At 50.5% G+C, this 21,403-nt stretch overlaps 7 protein-coding genes across 7 annotated transcripts; 3 read left to right on the top strand and 4 right to left on the bottom strand.

Annotated features, from left to right (window-relative positions):
- Positions 1–729: 729 nt before the first annotated feature.
- Positions 730–5,335, bottom strand: EPUS_04597 (uncharacterized protein; the record flags this gene model as incomplete). The annotated part of the gene is made up of 2 exons (XM_007788873.1): positions 730–853; positions 909–5,335. The coding sequence occupies 2 exons, from the start codon at positions 5,333–5,335 to the stop codon at positions 730–732; spliced, it is 4,551 nt and encodes a 1,516-aa protein (XP_007787063.1).
- A 1,295-nt stretch (positions 5,336–6,630) lies between these two features.
- On the top strand, positions 6,631–8,301 carry EPUS_04596 (Translation initiation factor RLI1; the record flags this gene model as incomplete). The annotated part of the gene is made up of 4 exons (XM_007788872.1): positions 6,631–6,796; positions 6,848–7,009; positions 7,063–7,159; positions 7,206–8,301. The coding sequence occupies 4 exons, from the start codon at positions 6,631–6,633 to the stop codon at positions 8,299–8,301; spliced, it is 1,521 nt and encodes a 506-aa protein (XP_007787062.1).
- An 802-nt stretch (positions 8,302–9,103) lies between these two features.
- Positions 9,104–9,835, bottom strand: EPUS_04595 (uncharacterized protein; the record flags this gene model as incomplete). The annotated part of the gene is made up of 2 exons (XM_007788871.1): positions 9,104–9,577; positions 9,752–9,835. The coding sequence occupies 2 exons, from the start codon at positions 9,833–9,835 to the stop codon at positions 9,104–9,106; spliced, it is 558 nt and encodes a 185-aa protein (XP_007787061.1).
- Positions 9,836–10,882: 1,047 nt separating this feature from the next.
- EPUS_04594 (Phosphoglycerate kinase) lies at positions 10,883–12,241 on the top strand (the record flags this gene model as incomplete). The annotated part of the gene is made up of 3 exons (XM_007788870.1): positions 10,883–10,948; positions 11,008–11,428; positions 11,475–12,241. 3 exons carry the CDS (start codon positions 10,883–10,885, stop codon positions 12,239–12,241), a joined length of 1,254 nt encoding a protein of 417 aa, XP_007787060.1.
- Positions 12,242–12,462: 221 nt separating this feature from the next.
- EPUS_04593 (26S proteasome complex subunit sem-1) lies at positions 12,463–12,864 on the bottom strand (the record flags this gene model as incomplete). Its single annotated transcript, XM_007788869.1, has 3 exons — positions 12,463–12,502; positions 12,559–12,661; positions 12,720–12,864. The coding sequence occupies 3 exons, from the start codon at positions 12,862–12,864 to the stop codon at positions 12,463–12,465; spliced, it is 288 nt and encodes a 95-aa protein (XP_007787059.1).
- A 625-nt stretch (positions 12,865–13,489) lies between these two features.
- On the top strand, positions 13,490–15,886 carry EPUS_04592 (uncharacterized protein; the record flags this gene model as incomplete). Its single annotated transcript, XM_007788868.1, has 1 exon — positions 13,490–15,886. One exon carries the CDS (start codon positions 13,490–13,492, stop codon positions 15,884–15,886), a length of 2,397 nt encoding a protein of 798 aa, XP_007787058.1.
- Positions 15,887–18,157: 2,271 nt separating this feature from the next.
- On the bottom strand, positions 18,158–20,225 carry EPUS_04591 (uncharacterized protein; the record flags this gene model as incomplete). Its single annotated transcript, XM_007788867.1, has 2 exons — positions 18,158–19,353; positions 19,409–20,225. 2 exons carry the CDS (start codon positions 20,223–20,225, stop codon positions 18,158–18,160), a joined length of 2,013 nt encoding a protein of 670 aa, XP_007787057.1.
- Positions 20,226–21,403: the final 1,178 nt, after the last annotated feature.

The following is a 21,403-nucleotide window of genomic DNA, read 5'->3' as shown; positions in this document are numbered from 1 at the left end:
CAGGCGGTAGTGAAAGCGGTGGAAGGCGAGAGAGAGGGAGAGAGGGAGGGAGGGAGGAGAGAATGCAAGTGTTGCGGCCCATGGTACCAATATCTCGGGTAAATAGAGCAAGCCTTTCGTCTCCTTCCGCGTAGTGGTCAGCTATTGTAGGTTATATATTCAAGTTCGTAGCTGATAGTATGAACACAAGTGGTTTGCCCAACACTAAGAGTTCCTATCTTAGTACATGGAGTGATGCGCTACATCTACGAACAACTCTTTGAGCAGATTCACCTTTCACGCAGAACAAAATATAACTCGAGGAAGCGGGTGCAATACAATTACTTATCTCAAGCTATGCATCTCTCTCATGCCATAATGCCCCGCATTCGGCGTGGTATTACTCCTGTCATGTACTGACTGACCACAGTAGTATCTCCGACTTGGTCGTGCTCTTCCGCTAGCAAGATAAAAGAAAGAACGAGATAGCTAGACGTGAGCTCGCTGCATGTACCATATGCTGGGTATCTTGCGAGTTGCAAACGCCTTATGCCAGGTTCAACGCTGCCTGAAAATAACATCAACACAACCAAAGCCATTCTACAAATCCGTATGTTCTTTTTGGTGTGTTCAGTATCCATAAACGCCAGTTGCGAGCCCAACCCTTTGTCGTGTTCACTGGGCCACGTCGAGTCATCTGGATGCCTTGAATTCGTTGCTCAAAACGCAATCTTTGGAAGGCATAATTTGCTATCCTCCACTTGGAGAAGCAGCGTCGGCAATTGACTTGTCGGAAGCTATAATTTTGCCGTAGATTGTCTGCAACTCATGACCTTTGATGCCTTTATTCGGCCAATAGGTAGCAGTGTAATCCCTAATTATCGTGTCAGTGAGCAAACTCTCCCAAATTTTCTCCGCAGAACACCTACCATAAACGTCCCTCCAAGGCAGCCCCGTCGTCTTCCAGCGTACTTCTGATGAAATTGCCTATAATCCTCAGATGTTCGCGAAGAATATTGGCACGGGCCGGTGCGTCTGGCAAGTTCGATTTTGTTGCCGATTGAATAACTTTGAGACTCTCGCGTACAGGCTTGAATATCAACTTCAGCATTTCATCCCCGCCATCACTGCTAACGCCACCGTTCGTTTGGTGGTCACTACTCTTGTGGCGATGATGATGGTGTGGCTCGGAGTGACGATGTTTCTTATCCTTGGGTGCGTCTTCACGGACGCTGTGCGAGTGCCGATGCTCCAACCTAGGAGTCGAGTGACGCTCCATGCTTTCTCGATGACCCTGGCTCAAAGCCCGTTGGCGGTGCTTGTCCGGATCACGAGGGGCTTTTCGGTGCGTGGACGGCGCAGGTGATGCGGAGAAGCTCGTAGTGCCATTCAAGTTGGAGTTGGCAAGCAAGCTGTTCTTTTTGTTGTTCCGATGATGATTCTCCACAGCCTTTTTGGCCGCTGGGTCACCAATAACTTTTCCCTTGAGTACTGAGATCAGGTAATCGGCTCGTCGCACAAGGTGGACAGCTCCTGGGGATTTCGCATTCTTGCCCTCCTGCCGCTCTCGTTCGGCCTTCTTGTCAACACGATGCTCCTCAAGGAAAAGCTTGTCAGATAGTCCTAGATCGGGATCGTCCCTGATCTTTTCCCAGGCTCCGTACCCGTGGCGGGCGATGCCAACACAGAGCATACCGTCTTCTCGAGCACCCCAATTGCAGCTATATCCAGCACCCTTTGTAGCATCGGGGATGCGGAAGCTCTTAGGATCTGCGACAGCAGAGGTGACCTCTTGTAAAAGGCGCATCTCATCAGGCCGGTCAAGAATTGTTTCGGCGTTAATGCGTTTGACGCCATGATGCTCGAACAGAACTGCCTTCTTGTCTTTCTTCGTCAGGGTCCTGGAAGATGTACGGCCAAGGGCTTCCATTCTCTCCTGCTCCTCTTTAACAAGACGCGCTGCTCGATCAATGATTTCCTGCATTGCTGCCCTCACTACGTCCATATCGCGTCCACGTAGACGAGCTTCAGCAAGGAATTCTTCTGTACGATCATCGATTGATCCGTATCGTAGATGGCCTTTGATCAGGTATCGGTATTCACGTTCACTCAGAGGTCTGGTAGGATCAGCTCTTACTCCCTCTTCTGAATCACTGCCTGATTCCATCGCCTGTGTTCGCTGTTGACGTTTGGCCTGCCGCTCTTCTCGCTCTTCAGCAACTGTATTGCGTACTCGTGGCAAATTCTGTGCAATGACCTCGGCCAGATACTGGTCGTCGACTTTTTTCTTCTCTTCTGCCTTGACCGCTTCGAGCTGTTCCTTTGGGATGATGTCGTCCCACGATAATTCGTCTACCTTTACGTCAACAAAATCAAAGCTTCGCAGAAACTCTTCACCACCATCCGCTTCTGTGCCTTCTGGCTGCTCTACTTTATAATCTTCTGCCTTTTCCAAAACAGAATCAAGATCAAGCTCTTCAAGTTTCTTCTGGTTATCTGTCTGGTCAAACATCTTTTGACCTCTCTTCTTCAAGATTCTTGAGATCTCAGAAGAGTTACCAGGTTCTCCGACCAAAGCATTTCTTCTTGCTTGCGTTTCCTTGTCGGTAACACCTTGCTGTATAGTGAGATATTCAAGCATGAGCTTATTTCGAGCTCTCTCTAGTATCTCTTCCTCGACAGTGTCCTTTGATACCAAGCGATACACACTGACCGGCTTCATCTGGCCAATCCGATGAGCCCTAGCCATTGCCTGCAAGTCAGCTTGCGGATTCCAGTCCGAGTCAAAAATGATAACAGTGTCGGCAGTCATCAAGTTGATTCCCAAACCACCTGCCCGTGTTGAAAGCAGGAAACAAAAGTCATTGCTACCAGGAGCGTTAAAGTGGTCGATTGCAATACGCCGAGCACCAGCGGCAATAGTACCATCGAGTCTCTGGTACGCGTGGCCTCGAGCATCCATGTAATCACCTAGGATGTCAAGCATCTTCACCATCTGGCTGAAAATCAACACGCGATGATTGTCACGCTTTAGCTTTGCAAGTAGCTGGTCCAACAACATCATCTTTCCACTACTGGTGATGAGCGTCCTTAGCATTTCTTCGCGGCGAGCATCCTGCGGAAGTAAGCGGTCCTCAGCGCTTGGGAACATGAAAGGATGATTGCTGGCTTTCTTTAGTTCCATCATGATATTGAGCAGTGATTGCTTTTGGCCTTTGGAACCTTGGTTTAAAGCGGCATAGTTCTTCGTGAGGATATTTCGGTAGTATTCAAGTTGTATGTCCGACAACTCCACGCGAATAATCTTTTCGCTCTTCGGTGGTAGATCCTTTTCCACCTTTTGTTTGGTTCGACGCAGCATGTATGGCTTGATAGCCTCGGTCAACTCCGCAATCTTTGCACTTGCAGCCTCAGAGCTCAAATCCATGGTCTCGTCAATGTTCACAATGCCAGGCATCAGGAAGTCGAAGAGAGCGGACAGTTCGCCTAAATTATTTTGTACTGGTGTTCCGGTGATCAACAAGCGAGATGGTGCTTTGAACTCTTTCAATCTGTCGTAGAGCTGGGATTCCCGGTTCTTCAGCCGATGTGCCTCGTCGACAGCTAAGAATTGCCACTTCATCTGACTCAGAAAAGCGGCATCGTGCAGAACGTACTCATAAGTCGTCAATAGGACGTGAAACTTGGGTTGTCGAATGTTCCCGTTAACCAGTAACTCAAATTCCTTGATGACATTTCGAGCTTCCTGTTTGCCACTGTAGACGACATAGTTGATATCTGGGGTCCACAGGTCGAACGTGTCTGCCCAAGCAGGCATCGTCGATAATGGAACAACCACTATAAAAGGGCCTTGTTGACCTCTGGCATGTCGAAGCCAGTTGATGAATGCCACCGTCTGAACTGTCTTGCCGAGTCCCATCTCATCCGCCAGGACGACATTTTTGCCTTTGGCCCAGTTGTATGCAAGAAAGTTCAAACCAGTCATTTGAAAGTCTCTGAGTACCCCATTCTGAATGTAGCTGGGTTGTTCCGAAATCCGCTGAGGTCCGGATCGGGTAGCAGGATTGGACTCGGTCTTGTCAGAGACTGGCAGCTGAGATGTACGATCGATATACCGGTCTACCTCGGTCTGCGCGATGTCACTGACGAGTGAGGCTGGCTCCCAAGTGGATAGGTCATAAGACAATCCCTTCCATTTGACGAGATATTCGGTGCCTTCTTCGCCATCTCGTTTACCAATGACTCGTTCGACTTTAGAATAATCAACAAGGGCATCGACATACTGTTCACGGTCTAAGATCCACTTCTCTTTCTCCTCAGGAGATATGTCAGGATCGTGCATGATGCGCAGATCCTCGCTGAGGGTTTTTTTTATGTAATTTTCAAGACGGCGGACACTTCGGCAGTTGGCAAGAGTCTCAGTGGTCTCCCACGTGGCATGGTAGTAAGCCTTTTGCTGCCACTTAATCATGTATTCGAAATCATCCTTTGAAGGCGACAGCGTAGTGGTGGTTTCTTTCAATCGGTGATTTAGCACAATATCTATGGCAGGTCGACTGTCCTCTTGACCAGCTGGCCAATAATTTGGCGTCATCATCTCTGAATCGTCCTGCTCGAAGATATCATCGTCATCGTCTTCGTTGTAATTGGAGACCTTCGCAGCTCTACGTGTAGAAAAGCGGACTTCTGCATGTGTTGGTGCAAGATTGCCACCTGACTCCAGGAAACGACGTCTTTGCTTCTTAGTGAGCCTGGCGCGAGCACCACCGTAGTTGTCTGAATCATTGTCCGAGTCTCCTGCGGAGCCATTCATTGGTGTGGCTTGCTTGGAAGATTGGCGCGAGCTCTGTCTGAGGCGCTTACGAGGTCGGACTGCGATGTCGGAATCGGAGTCATTCTGGTCGGTAGAGTCGTCATGAATAGGTCTGGAGGGGCGGGCACGGTGACTGCGCCTAAGACCATAGAGATCTGGATTGTTTCTAATGTAGTCTTCGTCATCAATGGCAGTGTTTGAAGCTTTTCGTTTAGGCGGTCTCGAGGATTCGTCTGAGCTTGAGCGCTGCGAGCTTGCTTCGTCTTGCTGATGCATGGACATGTCCATGTTGTAGTCCCCATCATCTTCTGATCCCACAGCATCTTCCATCTCGTCTTCTGAATGGTTCAAGTGGTTTGCGACATTATTGAATCTTTCTTCAGATGACGATGAGGCTGGGGGCACCGGCAGGTCTGAGGGTTCAGAAAGCTCACTTTCACTGTCGGAGAATGAGACCCCGTTACTGAGAGGCTTCCCAACAGCAGAGGAATCATTGTCGTTTGGAAAAGGCAGTGAGGTCTCCATACGAGAGGATGGGTGCATCATGCTTGTAGCTATGAGAAAAGGTCAGCTTGTTGAGCTTAGGAAACATTGATCTCAGCAGCGCTCCAGGCAATGATGATGAGCAAGAAAGTCAACGCTGTTTCCTTGTTTCCGAGTCTAATGGAACTGCACAATAGCACAGACGGAACGCTTTTGATGATATCGGATGAGATGAATGACGGATGGGATGATTTGCAGTTTCACCATGGCCAGGGCACATCCGGCAGATGTCAGGTCAATAATGATGCTGCTGAGGATTCCAAATGCCGGGTCTCTTAGCAAGATGCTGAAGATAGCCACTGTTGGTTAAGCCATACCATGGAGATATGCTTGATGGACTGTCCTAGGTGGAATGAATGTGGGACGGGTGCGCACCAAGTGCTATAGATCGGCAGACGCAGAAATCATATGCACTTACAGGCCATTCTGGGACATTCCCGGAGATGTTTTTCATGCCACTGCTGAGCTGCTCGGCTTCAACAAGGTCGTGGTGGTGGTGAAATATAAGAGAAAGACGAAGTCCGATGGCTGAGATGGGAAATCAATGGCCGCTACACTCCCCAGACAAGCAATGGCAGCGGGACCTTGATGCCAAGGCGCTATTGACGGGCGGCGTTAAGGCGCATGCTGGCGAATGACAGTCACTATGATTCATTGTGGCCCAATAATAATGTCACAGGGACCCCACGATAAATTTCATTCTATTCATCCTATTCACAACTTCTTTGTCACAGAACCCTAGAACCTTGAGCACTTGCTTTTTGTTCGCTGCCGTTCATACTTGCTTCACAAAGGATCGTGACTGGTCTAGAAGCACTGAACCGGCCCTTTCATCATGTCTGAGAGATTGACAAGGTATAGATGCTGAAGACGAAGTACAGAGTGCATCGCTGATCACGTTAATAGGATCGCGATTGTCAGCAGTGACAAGGTCTGCAGATCCCACCCGGAATAAGAAATGTAAAGACTGATAGCATTTTTCTCTGCCGAATAGTGCAAGCCAAAGGTTTGTTCCCGTCTTTGATTTCCTCTCTCTCGGATGCTGAGTTTCTTGGTAGAAATGCCGTCAGGAATGCAAGAAGTCTTGTCCAGTCGTCCGTACTGGCAAGCTTTGCATCGAAGTCACTCCCGAGTCGAAGATTTCCTACATATCTGAACGACTATGTATTGGATGTGGTATCTGCCCGAAGAAATGCCCTTTTGGTGCAATCCACATCATCAACTTGCCCACAAACTTGGAGACTCAAGTCACTCACCGATACTCGGCCAACAGCTTCAAGCTTCATCGCCTGCCCATGCCGCGACCTGGACAAGTTCTTGGACTTGTGGGAACCAATGGGATTGGCAAGAGTACAGCGCTCAAGATCCTTAGTGGCAAGTTGAAGCCAAACTTGGGAAGATATGATAGCCCGCCAGATTGGGAAGAGATCCTGAAATACTTCCGTGGTAGTGAGCTTCAAAGTGAGTCCGGCTTGCAGAGCAGTTAGGACATATGATGGCTGATCCTCGCAGACTACTTTACGAAAGTCCTTGAAGACGACCTGAAAGCTGTTGTCAAGCCACAATATGTGGATCAACTCCCAAAAGCTGTTAAAGGAACAGATAAATCTGTTGAGCCCCTCATCAAGGCTCGTTCTCAGATGGATAACATGGACCACATTATGTCTGTGCTAGGTAAGTCTCGCCATTACCGATCTTCTACGGAGATTTGGCTGACCAACGTCTAGAGCTCGAACAGGTGAAGGATCGAGATATTGGCTTGCTGTCAGGTGGTGAATTGCAGCGATTTGCAATCGCCTTGGTCTGCGTCCAGCAAGCTGATGTGTAAGCTCCCAGGTCCTCAATCAATGTTTGTGCTGATGAGTACTAGTTACATGTTTGACGAACCCTCTTCCTTCCTCGACGTCAAACAGAGGCTGGTTGCTGCTCGTACTATGAGAGAGCTTCTCCGTCCTGACGACTATGTCATTGTTGTCGAGCACGATTTGTCGGTACTTGACTACCTCTCCGACTTCATCTGTGTGCTCTACGGACGGCCTGCTGTTTACGGTGTGGTCACGCTTCCAGCATCTGTGCGTGAAGGCATCAATATTTTCTTGGACGGGAATATTCCAACTGAGAACCTGCGCTTCCGCGAGGAGTCCCTAACTTTCCGTATTGCTGAAGCTGGAGAGGACTACATGACGGACAAAGCACGTGGCTTTACTTATCCTGCCATGCAGAAGACACTTGGCTCTTTCCATTTGAGTATTGAGAGCGGCAGCTTTACAGATAGCGAAATTATTGTTATGATGGGCGAAAACGGTACAGGGAAGACTACGTTCTGTAAAATGCTTGCTGGAGCCGAGAAACCAGATGGAACACAGAAAGTCCCGCCCATGAATATCAGCATGAAACCGCAGAAGATCACACCAAAATTCACCGGCACAGTTCGACAGCTCTTCTTCAAGAAGATCAAGGCGGCCTTCCTCTCTCCCCAGTTCCAGACCGATGTCTACAAACCACTAAAGATTGATGACTTTATCGACCAAGAAGTTCAAAATCTTTCTGGTGGAGAGTTACAACGTGTTGCTATTGTGCTAGCGTTGGGTCTTCCTGCAGACATCTACCTCATCGATGAGCCATCCGCCTATCTAGATTCAGAGCAACGCATCATCGCAGCTCGAGTCATCAAGCGATTTATCATGCACGCCAAAAAGACAGCCTTCATCGTCGAGCACGACTTCATTATGGCCACCTACCTCGCCGACCGCGTCATCGTCTTCGGTGGCCAGCCATCCCGAGATGCAAACGCTAGCGCCCCTGAAAGTCTCCTCACTGGCTGCAACCGATTTCTAAAGAATCTAGACGTTACCTTCCGACGAGATCCTAACTCGTACAGACCACGAATCAACAAGCATCAGTCGCAGCTAGACCAGGAGCAGAAATTGGCAGGCAATTTCTTCTTTTTGGAGGAAGAGAGTTGAAAAGGGCGTCCCACTGGACAACGTTTATGAAAAGCGTGATTTCGAGCATAGCGACACGGCAAAGGGAGCATCAAGCGTTGGTAAAGACACTAAGACAGCGGCGCAACGTGGGTCAGGTGGTCTGCCTGAAGACGAAGCGACGATTGACGAAGATGACGACGAGGATGATATCATGGGATGGCAGCAGTCAACCTCCTGTGCGCTTTTCCTTGGGTAGGACAACGAGGTCAACCTGGCCTTCCTGTCTCAGAGTCTGAGGCGGAACAATTGGGTGTCTGCCCATACGGGCAGAAGGCATGGGTCAAGTTAGGTGGCTGCTGCTGAAGCCTTGGCCGACCACGAAGTGCTTCGCTAAGGTCGGGATTGCCATTGGGACTGGCTGCAAAGGGTGGGACGCAGGATTTCCGGTGTTGAGATGCATCGCTACAATGGAAGTAGATGCACCGATATGATACAAATACGGACATTCGTTTTCATTAAGTATACCTGGGGAGCTTCGTGATTCCTACCAGCATTTTTGTTCTGCTTCTGCTGCCTTACATGGCAGACTGCGTACAATTGCACAGTGAGGCTGAATAACGTAGCAAAAATAAGTTGATTCAATACTCGAGGGCTTTTTACGATATTGCTAGACTCCGTATGTAGCAGGATCCCAAGATCATATTCTCCCTCCTTCGGGCGCCCCAAAAGTGACCAACACGCCATTTCAATTTAGTGACAGGTGAATGCTGAAGATAAAGCGAGACCATAGAGCCTGAGATGTGACTAAACGCCGCTTCTCAGGAACGTGAGATTGCCTGTTCTATTCCTCGTCCGCCGAATTCGTCAAGCTCAGATACGCCGTCCAGGCAATCCCCACCGTACTCACAAACGGAATCTGAAACTGGATCGGCACCGTTCTGAAATTGAGGATCTGCACCGCGGGCCAGACCATATAATTCGCCCTCAGGGCCGGCAGATAGACGTCCTGGAATTTCTTGAAGACGGCCCTCTTCCCTCCGCCCTCTGCGACGGTCATGAAGGTGAAGAAGATGCCCAGGCCGATGGGCGCGAAGATCAATTGGTCCATGGCCACTCGCTGCATGGCGGGGATGGTGCCGCGGGTCTTGGAGATGGGAAAGGCGCGGGAGAGGAAGCCGAACCATTGGAATTGGACGGGGGCCATGAGAAAGCCATAGGCCATGAAGCGGGTGAGGCGTTCGAAGTCGAAGGGGGGTGGGCCGTTGGTGCGGGTTTTTCTTTCAGGTCGGTCAGCTCGATGGAGATGAGGGGGTTGCTGCCATGGTTGACGGCGTGCGGGTCGTTAGTGGATGGAAGGGTTTTTCGTCGGGTTTTGATGGCAGTCAGGGATTGAGCGACTGTGTCGGCTATGCCACCGAGAACCTGGGGGTGGGTGGGAAAGTCAGTCAAATCCTTCGAGGTTAGGAGCAGGATGGCAAGGAGCGCTTACGGCGTTGGTAATCATCGTCGTGAGGACTGGCTTTTCTGCATAGTAGGCGTTGAATTTGGCAATCAACCGCATGGTGATGGCCATTTCGATGATGAATATAACCGTGTGTAGTAATGGCTGTCGAGGTGTAAGATTTAATGGGTGAAACGAGAACGAGCGCAGGCCACGTCAAAAGCGGTGTCAGAAACTACGGTACGTACCACCCGCCCATAAATATATCTGCTGTTCAAAGCACCCAATGCTCTCCTCCGCGATGTTTCCAGCATGATTTGGGTTTGTGAAGAAGGAAGGTAGGGAAGGAACGTGGGAGGTCGTGAGAGCGAGAAGGCTGCGGCCTGGCTGGGTGACCGCTATACGAGTAAAGGGTGTCCGGAAACCAATAGAGCTGGAGTTGCTTTCGAGTAAGGCAAAGTCTGACAATAGCTCTTTGTGCTTGTCAGTGATGACAGAGTATTAGCTGTCTGATTGAACATCTATGTGCATGAAATGCAGTCGGGACGGTTAATGTCGTTGCAGAAGTCGGCTGTGTCATCCGACCCCATCGCCACGATTTGGGGGTGCTCTGCATGAAGTCCTGCAACCACTCCTACTTATGTTACTTAATTCTAGTTACCATATATATTCCTTCTACCAGGGCTCACGCTCCACAGAAAGCGAATCAAAAGCTTCCCAGAATTCAGACTCGATGGAAGACTCATTAAAGCACAGTAAACTTGTACATGTTGACTTGGTGAGATGCGTAAGTCTTGGGCATCTACCAAGTACAATGGCGATCTACTACTATGCCTCCACCTCGTATGCACAATGCAATCTCGCTGAAGACCCTGTCAAAAAGATAGGTCCCTGTTTCCAAAACACGTGTTGGTGATTACTTCGCTGCATTCGATATTCCTCGAGCATCCATCCAGACTCAGCTGTTGGGAAGTGACCGGCTGCCCTTGCCATCTTAGCTACGTCAGTCATGCTCAGCAATACAGATGTGATAGCAACCCCACCATCGCTCCTTTGCTAAGCTACCCCTCCGTCAACACAACTACGATTATTTTTGATAATTTAAGCGAGTCAACTGTTCTCCATCCCATTCGTTCTTAGCAACCGAAATCAAGAGAGAACAATCCCAAACCCTACAACATGTCTCTCTCTAACAAGCTAGCCATCACAGACATTGACCTCAAAGACAAACGAGTTCTTATCAGAGTAAGTTCGCTGTACCGTTCAAGGTTGTGCCAGAGAAGGAAGCTCACATCTCCTTGTAGGTCGACTTCAACGTCCCACTTGACTCGGAGAAGAAAGTCACAAACAATCAGCGAATTGTCGGCGCTGTCCCAACCATCAAGCACGCGATTGACCATGGAGCCAAAGCCGTCATTCTCATGTCACACCTTGGTCGACCGGACGGCAAGGCCAATCCGAAGTACAGTCTCAAGCCTGTGGTGCCAGAGCTCGAGAAGCTGCTAGGCAAGGACGTCACATTTACCAATGACTGTGTTGGGCAAGAGGTCGAGGAGGTGGTTAATAATGCCACTGGCGGGCAGGTTATCCTGCTAGAAAACCTACGCTTCCATGCAGAAGAAGAGGGCAGCAGCAAAGATGCCGAGGGCAAGAAAGTAAAGGCGGACAAAGCAGCAGTCGAGCAATTTAGGAAAGGTCTCACAACTCTGGGAGACGTGTACATCAGTAAGTGCTTTCGAAACTGTCAAAGTCAATGCTAATGCCCTGCCAGACGATGCCTTCGGTACTGCCCATCGAGCTCACAGCTCCATGGTGGGTGTCGACCTGCCGCAAAAAGCTGCCGGTTTTCTCATGAAGAAAGAACTCGACTATTTTGCCCAAGCTCTTGAGAACCCAAAGCGACCATTTCTGGCGATCCTTGGTGGCGCCAAAGTTTCAGACAAGATCCAGCTCATCGACAACCTTCTAGGAAAAGTGAACAGTCTCATTATCTGTGGTGGGATGGCCTTCACCTTTAAGAAGACTTTGGATAATGTCAAAATTGGCAACAGCTTGTTCGATGAAGCAGGAAGCAAGAAATGCGAGGATCTTATCAAGAAGGCAAAAGAAAAAAATGTCAAGATAGTGTTTCCAGTTGACTACATCACAGCCGACAAGTTTGCCCCGGATGCCAAGACCGGGTATGCAACAGATGAGCAGGGGATCGAAGATGGCTGGATGGGCTTGGATTGCGGAGAGAAGAGCATCAAGCTATACAAGGAGACCATCGATGAGGCTAAGACGATTTTGTGGAACGGTCCTCCGGGTGTGTTTGAAATGGACCCATTCGCCACGGGCACAAAAGCAGCCATGGACGCTGCAGTCGAAGCAGCTCAGAGCGGCAAGATTGTCATCATCGGAGGTGGTGATACCGCAACCGTTGCGGCCAAATATGGTGTGGAAGACAAGCTCAGCCATGTATCTACAGGTGGTGGTGCTTCTCTTGAGCTGCTGGAAGGCAAAGAGCTGCCGGGTGTCTCGGCCCTATCCAGTAAGTAGATCGTCGGGAAGGTGTGCGAGTGGTTTTGGGCCATTATGTGAAAGCAATTGGACCAAGCCTATGAGCTTGACCTCTCTATCAGTTGATGTAGCTCTTCCTGGTGTATGAAAACTTTAGACCATAGTAAGATGCCCTGGGACGCCTATTTAATGCTCATAAACTGCATCCTGCTACGCCAACGGTGGTGGAGGCAGGATACTGATTGCCGCAGTATGTCCTATCATGATGATTTCGCTGCCTCGACCTTCTTCAGCTCTTCTCTATCATTGTGGTCAGCTTTCCCTGGCCAAACACTGAGCACTCCCGGGGATCATACCTGAGCTGCTTCGAGAAGTCTTCATTCTGGTCATCGTCGTCCCAGCTCTCCTCCCACAGATGTGCATTTCCTCCAGGTACTTTGCTCTCCTCTTCTGTCCAATCTGTGACAGATGCTTCTTAGCATAGTATAGACCGCTAGCCTTAGCTACAGACACCCACCTTCCACTGGAAAGTCCTCAAATTCGTCGTCCTCTTCTAGTAACGCAGGCTGCTGGGTCTGCTGCTCTTTTTGCGGTTCTCGTCCTGCTTTTTCGTCTTCTCCAAGTTTAGCTGTCGTACTTGAACCCTGCGCGGCGCCGGACATGATGAGGAGTTTGTGTATACGCTTCAGACAACTTGCGAACGTGTATCACGCAACGGTGGTTGTAGTGAGCGAGATAATACGTATTCCAGAATTGTGATAGATACTAGCCTGAAGTAGTGGTTAAAGACGATCCGAGATCGAAAAGTGATTAGCAAAGCCGCATACCAGAAGGTCCTCTAGTAGTCTAGAGGTCGGTGCACTGGCCAAGTGCAGCCACTTTTGAACGCCAAGCCGGAGACGAGGGGCGCCAAGCTCTTAGCTCCATAACTTTCAGTATTTATGACGAGGCCCAGATAATGACCGAAAATGAACGCCCCTGCTTCTGGATTCCTCAAGCAGTTTCGTTTCTTCTGTGTTACATCTTCGGAGGACTTTGAATTTATTTGCTTCTGCCTCACATAGTGAGAAGCTGTGTTGATACCGGAGTTCCAGTTCATCCTCGGAGCAACTTTTTGTACTTCAGGCCCCATTCGAACAATCATCCGAGTTTCGTGTGACTAGTATACAGTATTGGTCATTCCCCGACGCAATTCTTCAGAGTACTACCAGCCATGACCTGAGTCTTCGTTGCAATCAATTCGTAGGACTTTACATCGTGGGCCCGTCCCACACCTGACCTGACAACATGCATCGAGTGGGTGCGTGGTTCCAACCCAGGAAGCTTCACCACAGCGCTTCCACACAAAGTCTCGATGCATTGGTTGAGGCCCAGAACCTGGAGGCCGCCATGCGGGCAGTGACATTGATCATGAACGACGACGTCGAAGGCGCCGAAAGAGGTCTAGCCCAGGGAAATTCGTCCTACCACAAACTGGGTATGGGTGTTATAGTCTTTCTCCGAGCTACCCTTGGATTCGAACAAGACGTAATCAAAGAGGCCAGCGAGAGACTTGCAGAAGCAGAATCAACGGCCACCCTTGATCTGTACAAGGCGCAGCGCAGTGAAAGGTACAATGCTGGTGGGTTGTATGCCCCAGGAAGCGAGTTCGCATTGTGCAACGCATTGGCACAGATCACAAGTGCTGTGGTGGCCGTGCTCAATGAGAGCCTGACTGATGCTATACGAGCCTTTTACAAGTTGCGCAAGGCTTACATAACCCTGAACGGCCTCGTGGAGGAAGAAGATAGAGCAATGAAGGCAAGAGGGTTTGGAAGCCATTCCGCTTCTAAGCACCCTTCTTCGGAGTCACTCAAATCTTCGGGAGTATCTTCTACAGCATCAAAAGCTCTCCCTGGCTCTTTCGACACAAACTCCAGATCGACGCGCTCACGTGCTCACCCCTTGTCCAGGTCTAGAACTACCGAGAACATGTTTCAGGGGAAACCACAGAACCAAAAAACTGATGATGACGACGACGAATTCTACGATGCCGACGACGCACACAACGAAAATCCTACTAAGACCTACACCGGTCACCTAGACACTGGGTTGCCGAAAGTCAACTCCAAACTGAATAATATGTCCCTTTCTGAAGGAGAGGGTGGACAGGACACAGATTCCAATCATTCTGAAGACCTTCCACCAGCAATAAAAGTCTCAAGAATCGACCTCCGCAGATTCAGCCACGATCCAGATTCCCACATTTTCACCAACCCCATTGATGTTTTTGTTCACTCTGGCGTGAATCTTTGCTTTGGCCTACTGCTTCTGCTTATTTCTGCCATTCCGCCAGCTTTCTCCAAACTGCTCTACATTATTGGTTTCCGAGGCGATCGCGAACGTGGTATCAAGATGCTTTGGCAAGCCTCGAAATTCCACAACATCAACGGTGCCTTGGCTGGGTTAGCGCTTTTAGGCTGGTATAACGGTCTTGTGGGCTTCTGCGATATTGTTCCTGATGCCAACCCGGAGGACCCCGACGACGTTGAAGGCTATCCAGCTGCGCGCCTCGAGGCTCTTCTGGCAGAAATGCGTAGCCGCTATCCGGACTCGTTGATGTGGCGCATTGAAGAAGCCCGCATGGCCTCCGCTCACAGAGACCTCGACTCCGCGATACGACTTCTTTCTCACACAGGCAAGTCGTCCCTGCAACAAGTCGAAGCGTTGAACATGTTCGAGAAGTCCCTTACAGCGCTCTACTGTCATCGCTACCAACTCTGCTCCGACAGCTTCATCGCATGTGTGGAACTGAACTCCTGGTCCAGAGCCTTGTATTACTACATTGCTGGCTCTGCCCACCTGGCCATGTATCGCGACTTCAGATCTGTTGGAAAAAGAGACGAAGCAGCCAAGCAGGCTATAATAGCTGAGAAGTACTTCAAACTTGCTCCGACCCACACGGGCAAAAAAAAGATAATGGCTCGTCAACTTCCCTTTGATGTCTTCGTCGCCCGCAAGGTTACCAAATGGACAGCTCGTGCTGAGGCATGGAACTGCGATTTCGTGGACGCCATTGGTGTCTCACCCAGCGAGGAAATGGTGTTCTTCTGGAACGGTTATAAACGTATGACAGCCGCACAGCTAGAGCATTCGCTACGCAATCTGGCGTGGAGTGAGGATCCGGAGCAGAACAGCAATTGGAAGAGGGAGGAATTAGACGAACATGCTATCCTTGCTGTCCTGCGCGCATCAATCTATCGGCATTTACGCAAACACGACGAAGCTAAGGCGTTGCTCCAAAAGGAAGTCCTGTGCCATGACAAAATACTATTCAAGGGCCAGAATAGGGATGACTGGACAGCACCAACTGCACATTACGAGATGGGCGTAAATCTTTGGATGCAGAGGAGTCAATACCTACGTGAATATGGTGCGGGCATGACAGATCCGAGTACAGATCGTGCCACGCTGGCGCAGCACTCGTCAACAGACTTAGCACCAGGGCAAGCTCGAAATGCGAAGGAATTACTCGACATCGACATCCAGAAAGATGCAAGGTTGGTGAGCGAGTGCCGAGAGTATATTGAAAAGGCCAGCAAATGGGAGAGATATGATTTGGACGCGAGGGTCGGGCTGAAGATCACGACAGCCGGAGATGCGCTGAGGAAGTGGGAAGCTAAACATGGGCCTCTCAAGAAATGATGGTGGCCACGAAGAGAATGGTAATCGACTGAAGTAGAAAGCAGTTGCTAGAGTAGATGGCAGAGCAGCCGACTGCTGGCTGTGATCTAGAGCAATTCTGATGGCGAGCCTGAGAGCGGCAGAGAGTCGTAGAGGTGCGGTCCGCCGGAACAGTGGCGGATGCTCACAGTCCGCCGTGCGAGGAGTTGTCTTGGAGTTGTCTTAGAGCAGGCGTCTAAGACCTTTTTTATACAGAGATCACTCCTCCGCAGTCCACCCGTCCACAATATGGTATGACGATCAAGCAGACCAGCGAACGATGTCATATCACCCATCCTCTCACCTTTCTCTTCTTCCTCACCCCCATCATCCCGAACACAGGCTAAGGTGGTATCCAAGTAACCATCCCACTTACATGGAACTACCCAAAAAATCCCCGAGGTAGATCCACTAACAGTTGGGCGCTTGCGAACCTTCTTGAGTCATGACTCCGCCCCTGTAGCGGCCAAACAGACAAATACAGAAACATTGTTTACGCAAGATGTGAGATCAGCCGGTTAGGCTATCCGTTCACGTGAGAGATCCGCGAGTGATGCAAGATGCACGTTTTTGAGGATGTGTGACTTCTCGGAGGCCGAAGGAGGCTGATAGATGCAGGGTCTAACTTAGGGTCTAGGGCAATACTGTACTAGTAAGCTGGCTTAACCAATCATTCTGAAATCCTAGTTAACTAGCGAGCCGAGGTTTCCGAGCCGCCTATTTCTTTCCCGCCACGACTTCGCCTCAAGACTCTTTCCATCGAATGACTTGATTTAAATGCATGCCCCCCTGAACACCAACCTCTCGCTGATCCCCATTCATGTACTCCAGCATCACACATTCTGCTTTCATTTAGATGCAGCTGGCCGGGTACCGACGACTCGGGTTTCAGGGGCCAAGCGAGCACAGCATTTGACCCTACTACGCGCGCCATTCATGGCATGTTGGCAATGCATTTTCCACGGAATAAAACCATCACCCTGCCATGATTAATGATTGCTTTGGGTAGATTGGTAAATCAACGCCCTCAGGTTCCCTGTTGTCACTCGTACAAAGTAGTTAGCCTCAACCTAATCTCGGTATGAATTGCCTATGTGCAAGATTTCGCACTAGAATGAAGCCCGACATTGACAGAAAGAGGGAAGGGGAGTTGAGGTTGGTAAATATGTCGAAAGAGTTGTAATCATAGAGAATCGGCCAAAGTCTTCGTGTTGTGCTTTATGATGGTTTACTTGATTTAGTAGCCAAGAGAGCGTTGTGCTTGATTCATGCCTTGAAGATTCATGGTAGAATTTGCCATTGTTTAATTCATGATTCGTGGCTTCTAGGCCGCATTCTTGTCGTCCGTGTCCTCGGAGCAGCCCATCGAGGCCAGTCATCGGTCGGTGTTTGATACAGTATCCATCCGTTAAATAGCAGATCGTGATAGAAAGCGTAACAGAATTTCAGGCGTTGGGGGAGAGACCTCACTCAGCGTTGGCATTGTTGTTTCACAGTTCATGCTTCATAGCTGCTGATCCTTCGTCAGATTGAAAGGGGAATCCATCGAAGAGAGCTTGATTCAGCATGGGGAGGAAGCAAGGATTCCTACGAGTCGCATGAAAAGGACCGGACAAACCAGCATCGCCATTTTCTGGTCTTGTCATCCTGTCAGTCTCCTACATCGTGTTGGGTTGAGAATAATACCAGATGAGACATTTTAAAGTCATTCCTGTAGTTGTATGTGTCTAGTTTATCAGCGCTCCTCAGGACCAATTGCATGAACGCTGTGCAAGACAAAGCATTCACCGTAAATCGACCGGTGGTCGCATACAGCCGCTAGACACAGGCGAAGTGCACGTGTAGACTATGACTTTTTTGCAAGCACGAATTTAGACGAGTCCTAGAGACACGTGAGATATCCAAGGTGGATGCAACAAATTGCAGGCAATGTTTTCATGTATGGCTTGGCGAAGGTAACCCGGCACTGCTATGCCATGGGAGCTCCTGGGAAAAGTCGTGGCACCCCTTACTAATGAGGTCAACTTCAGGATGCTTGGTTTCTACTTGAAAGCAATACTGCTCATCACTTGTCGCACAACGATGTGATGAGCCATTTCAATCTAAACTCCCGTTTTAAAGCCTGAGGATGTGGAATGTTGTGTATTAGAAAACCACAGTTGATAGTACGCTAAGAATGACCTGGCCGCCGCTGCGTAGCCTTTTACTGAACGGGACTTTGCCCCCAGAAATATTTATAGAAAAGATGATCTTTTACAACATGAAGTCCAGGGTGGCCCCTTGAGCATACATTTCGACATCCTTCTTCACCACCGCACCCGGCTCTACCTGGGCACCTCGGTGGATGGTGACTCCTGGATAGATGATTGCACCAGCCCCGATGTGCACATCCTCGGCTATAGTCACCGCTTTCCCTTGCCAGTTGGCTCCACTGCCAGCACGCATGTTCATGCTGGTGTGAGCCATCGAGGTCAAGATCTGCACATTCTGCCCAATCCACGTCTTGGCACCGATTGAGACGGTGCATGAATCGATGATGGTGCAGTTCTCTCCAATGTAGACGTCTTCGCCGATGCGGATGTTGTATCCGTACTGGCATCTGAACGGTGTCTCGACGACGCTGCCGGGGCCGATGGCACCCATGGGGTCCCACTTGAAGGCGTATGGCATATTGGTCAATGGGTTGCGGGTAGGCGCGAAGACTTCGCGAAGTTTACGAGCCCGTTCCGTTTCTGCAACGCCCATGGTGGGGTTGTCGGCGTCGTGGAATTGCTTGAGAGCAATCTTGCACCGTTTGCGATCCTCGACGAGGAGAGGATCGTTGTATTTGAACAGCTGACCATTCAGCATTTTCTCCTTTTGAAGCTCGTCGCCTTTCATCATTGTCTTTTGGGTTTCTTCCATGCTGAGACCTTCTCGCGCTACACCTTGCAGGCTGCGAGGGTCGACTTGACCAGATGGGTAGCCTTGACGATAGTCAGCAGGATGAGCAGGCCATGTGGCGGATGGTTGTTGGGATGTGCCGTGCGCACGTGGGTAATCTCGCAGTGGCGGAACGCTGTATGCTGGCTTCCCAGGCTCGCGAGCGATCTCGGAGAATGGCGGCAGATCTTGGCGTGCCTGCTCAGGCAGGTATGATGTGCCGCGTACCCAAGGCTGGGAATAGGAGCTTCGATTCCTAGGCCCAGCTGACGTGGGACTGGTCACATATTGCGTTTGTTGATCACCCTCTTCCACGACGATTGGCCGCATCTGATGGCCGCCCTCGTACGGAGCCGATTCTCGTTTCGCGCGGGGAGAATGGCTGTTGGCAGAGTATGTGTGATCCGAGCCTTCGTAGCCATCTTTGGATTGTAGCGGCACCGGTCCCTTGGCATTTGACTGCTTCTGCCATGTGGTGCGTGTGTTGTAGCCCTCGCAAGTGAAACCACCACGCATGCAATTGTGGCCTAGAAAGTCAGATTCAATAACATAGAAAGCGTTCATGTGTGGATGTATACTCACAGTATGGGTGTCCCTCATCGCACTTCTTCTTCCTCTTCCGGCATGTCATGCACCCAGTCTTGGTCCTGTTGCTGAACACGCGCTTTCTCTTGGAGGTCGCCTGGACAGCACCCTGCGATGCTCTATCAGTAGCATATGCCCCATACTGATCGGTGTGCTCATCGTCTGGTCGGCCACCAATACCCCACGTCCTGTGCGAATTCTGCGCCTGCGTTTCGCGCTGAAGGGCCTCTGCAAGCTGAGCATCAGAGCTGTCCACATGATGACCATTGGTTTGGTAGCTAGGCGGTGCCTGCCTATCAGTGGGCCAGGCGATGTTGTGGTCTCGTGCGTTGTGAGGCTCGATGCCGTTCGAACCATTGACGTAGGACGCATGGCTGCGTTCTGGTTCGGGAGCCCTTTGGATCCTGGGATCCACGACGCCGGCGGGTGATCCACTCACTCTCCTTGGTGGACTCAGATCGTAGTGAGAACTTCCTGACGAGTCACGTCCATCGTCGGTCAAAGACCGTTTTCGCTTTCCCGGACTCGTTGCAGGGGTGTCCATCTCATGAGGCGACGAGTATGGCTGGTTTCCGTTCGGCATCTCCTTGCGGGAACTATCTTGGCTGGGTCGTGGAGAGTGTTGCCTACCGGTTGTGTGGCTCGTGGCCTGCTGTTCTCGGCGGTCTAGGGGTTCATTGCGAGCTTTACCAACGGTCTCAGCTCTACCGTTAGTGCCGTTGGGCAGAGGCTCTCTGCCATTGACAGCGGTGAAACCAGAGGCGCTGTGGTCTGATGTCGTATCTTTCTCGGAGGGTGGAGGGCCAGCCATCATTGTGGTTGTGGACACAGCTGACATAGAGCTTTGCCCAGAGATGAGCTCGGACCCTTCAAGTGGCAGAAAGTCCTCGGTCTGTGATAGACAGTCTTGAATGACTATCTCGAAAGCAGAAATGCAAGCCTCATGAATAACGGAAGGTGTCCGTGGGCCCCAAGTGGCAGAATGATGGTTTCCTAGATAGACAAGGAGGTCGCAAAAGAAGGCCGGCGATAATGACAGTCGGGGAGTGGGTGCGTAAGGAGGCGGTCCGTCCTTCACATACGTGAGGAAGTGAGTGCACGGCCCAGTGGTCGTCACTTTTAAGAACGATCCAAATTTAGACGTTACAAAGGTACTCTCGTTGAGTTTGGAGGGACTGATCTGCGCTTAGTCAAATACTCAAACCCGAAGCGAGCAATGCCTTTGCGATCATGGGGGCGGACAGCGAGCGCTTGAAGCGTACGACCTCGCTGAAACGTCACGGGAACGATTGGCGCGTTTCGGCCTCGAGGCGCAGTGGCCACCCCTCAGTAAGTTCTTTTTCGTTTCTCGAGGCGGACAGGCTGTTAGATATGAAAGGAGAGTGGCTAAGAGAATCCAAAGATCATCCCAGAGGGAGTGATTTGCACCCGCTAGCTGTAGAAAAGCTGTGCGTTTGGGGGGACGAGAGAAGCGAAGAAATGCAGTTGCCGCCGGCGTCAGGAAAATGGCGCGGGGAGCGGTTGTGCTTGATGGTTGCCAAGAAATGTGCCAGGTGGATGAGCAGGCCACAGGAGTGGTCGCAGCTGAGGCCTCGAGCGCTATTGGATGATGGAGGAGAGTTGCATGCAGGAGTACTGGAAAGGGTGAGTTATTGAAAAAGGTGTCTTGCAGGACGATGGAGGGGGAACTATCAAGCCCGACGGTCGAACAAATGACATTCCAGTGGACTGAGCAGCGTCAGTTGGTGGACCGCTAGACGCAGTCTAAGCTAACACGGTGGACTTCTAACCTTCAACCAGAAAGCGCTAGTCAAGACAGATGGGTGCCCTAGGTCCACTCCCTCCAATAGCACGCTGAAGACGCCCAGGCGAAACCTTTCTTGCCGGATGCCAGTCTGCTACTCCGGGCAAGGCCTCAGTGGGAGTTAGGTTGGAGCAACGGCTATGGCGGTGGGCAGACCAGCATGCTGGGTTCTGACTAGGGGTGAGCCG

This window comes from Endocarpon pusillum, assembly GCF_000464535.1.
Source record: "Endocarpon pusillum Z07020 unplaced genomic scaffold C723729, whole genome shotgun sequence".
Classification (NCBI taxonomy): Eukaryota; Fungi; Ascomycota; class Eurotiomycetes; order Verrucariales; family Verrucariaceae; genus Endocarpon; species Endocarpon pusillum.
Note: the sequence above shows the minus strand (reverse complement) of the source record. Positions and strands in the feature narration are given on the sequence as shown.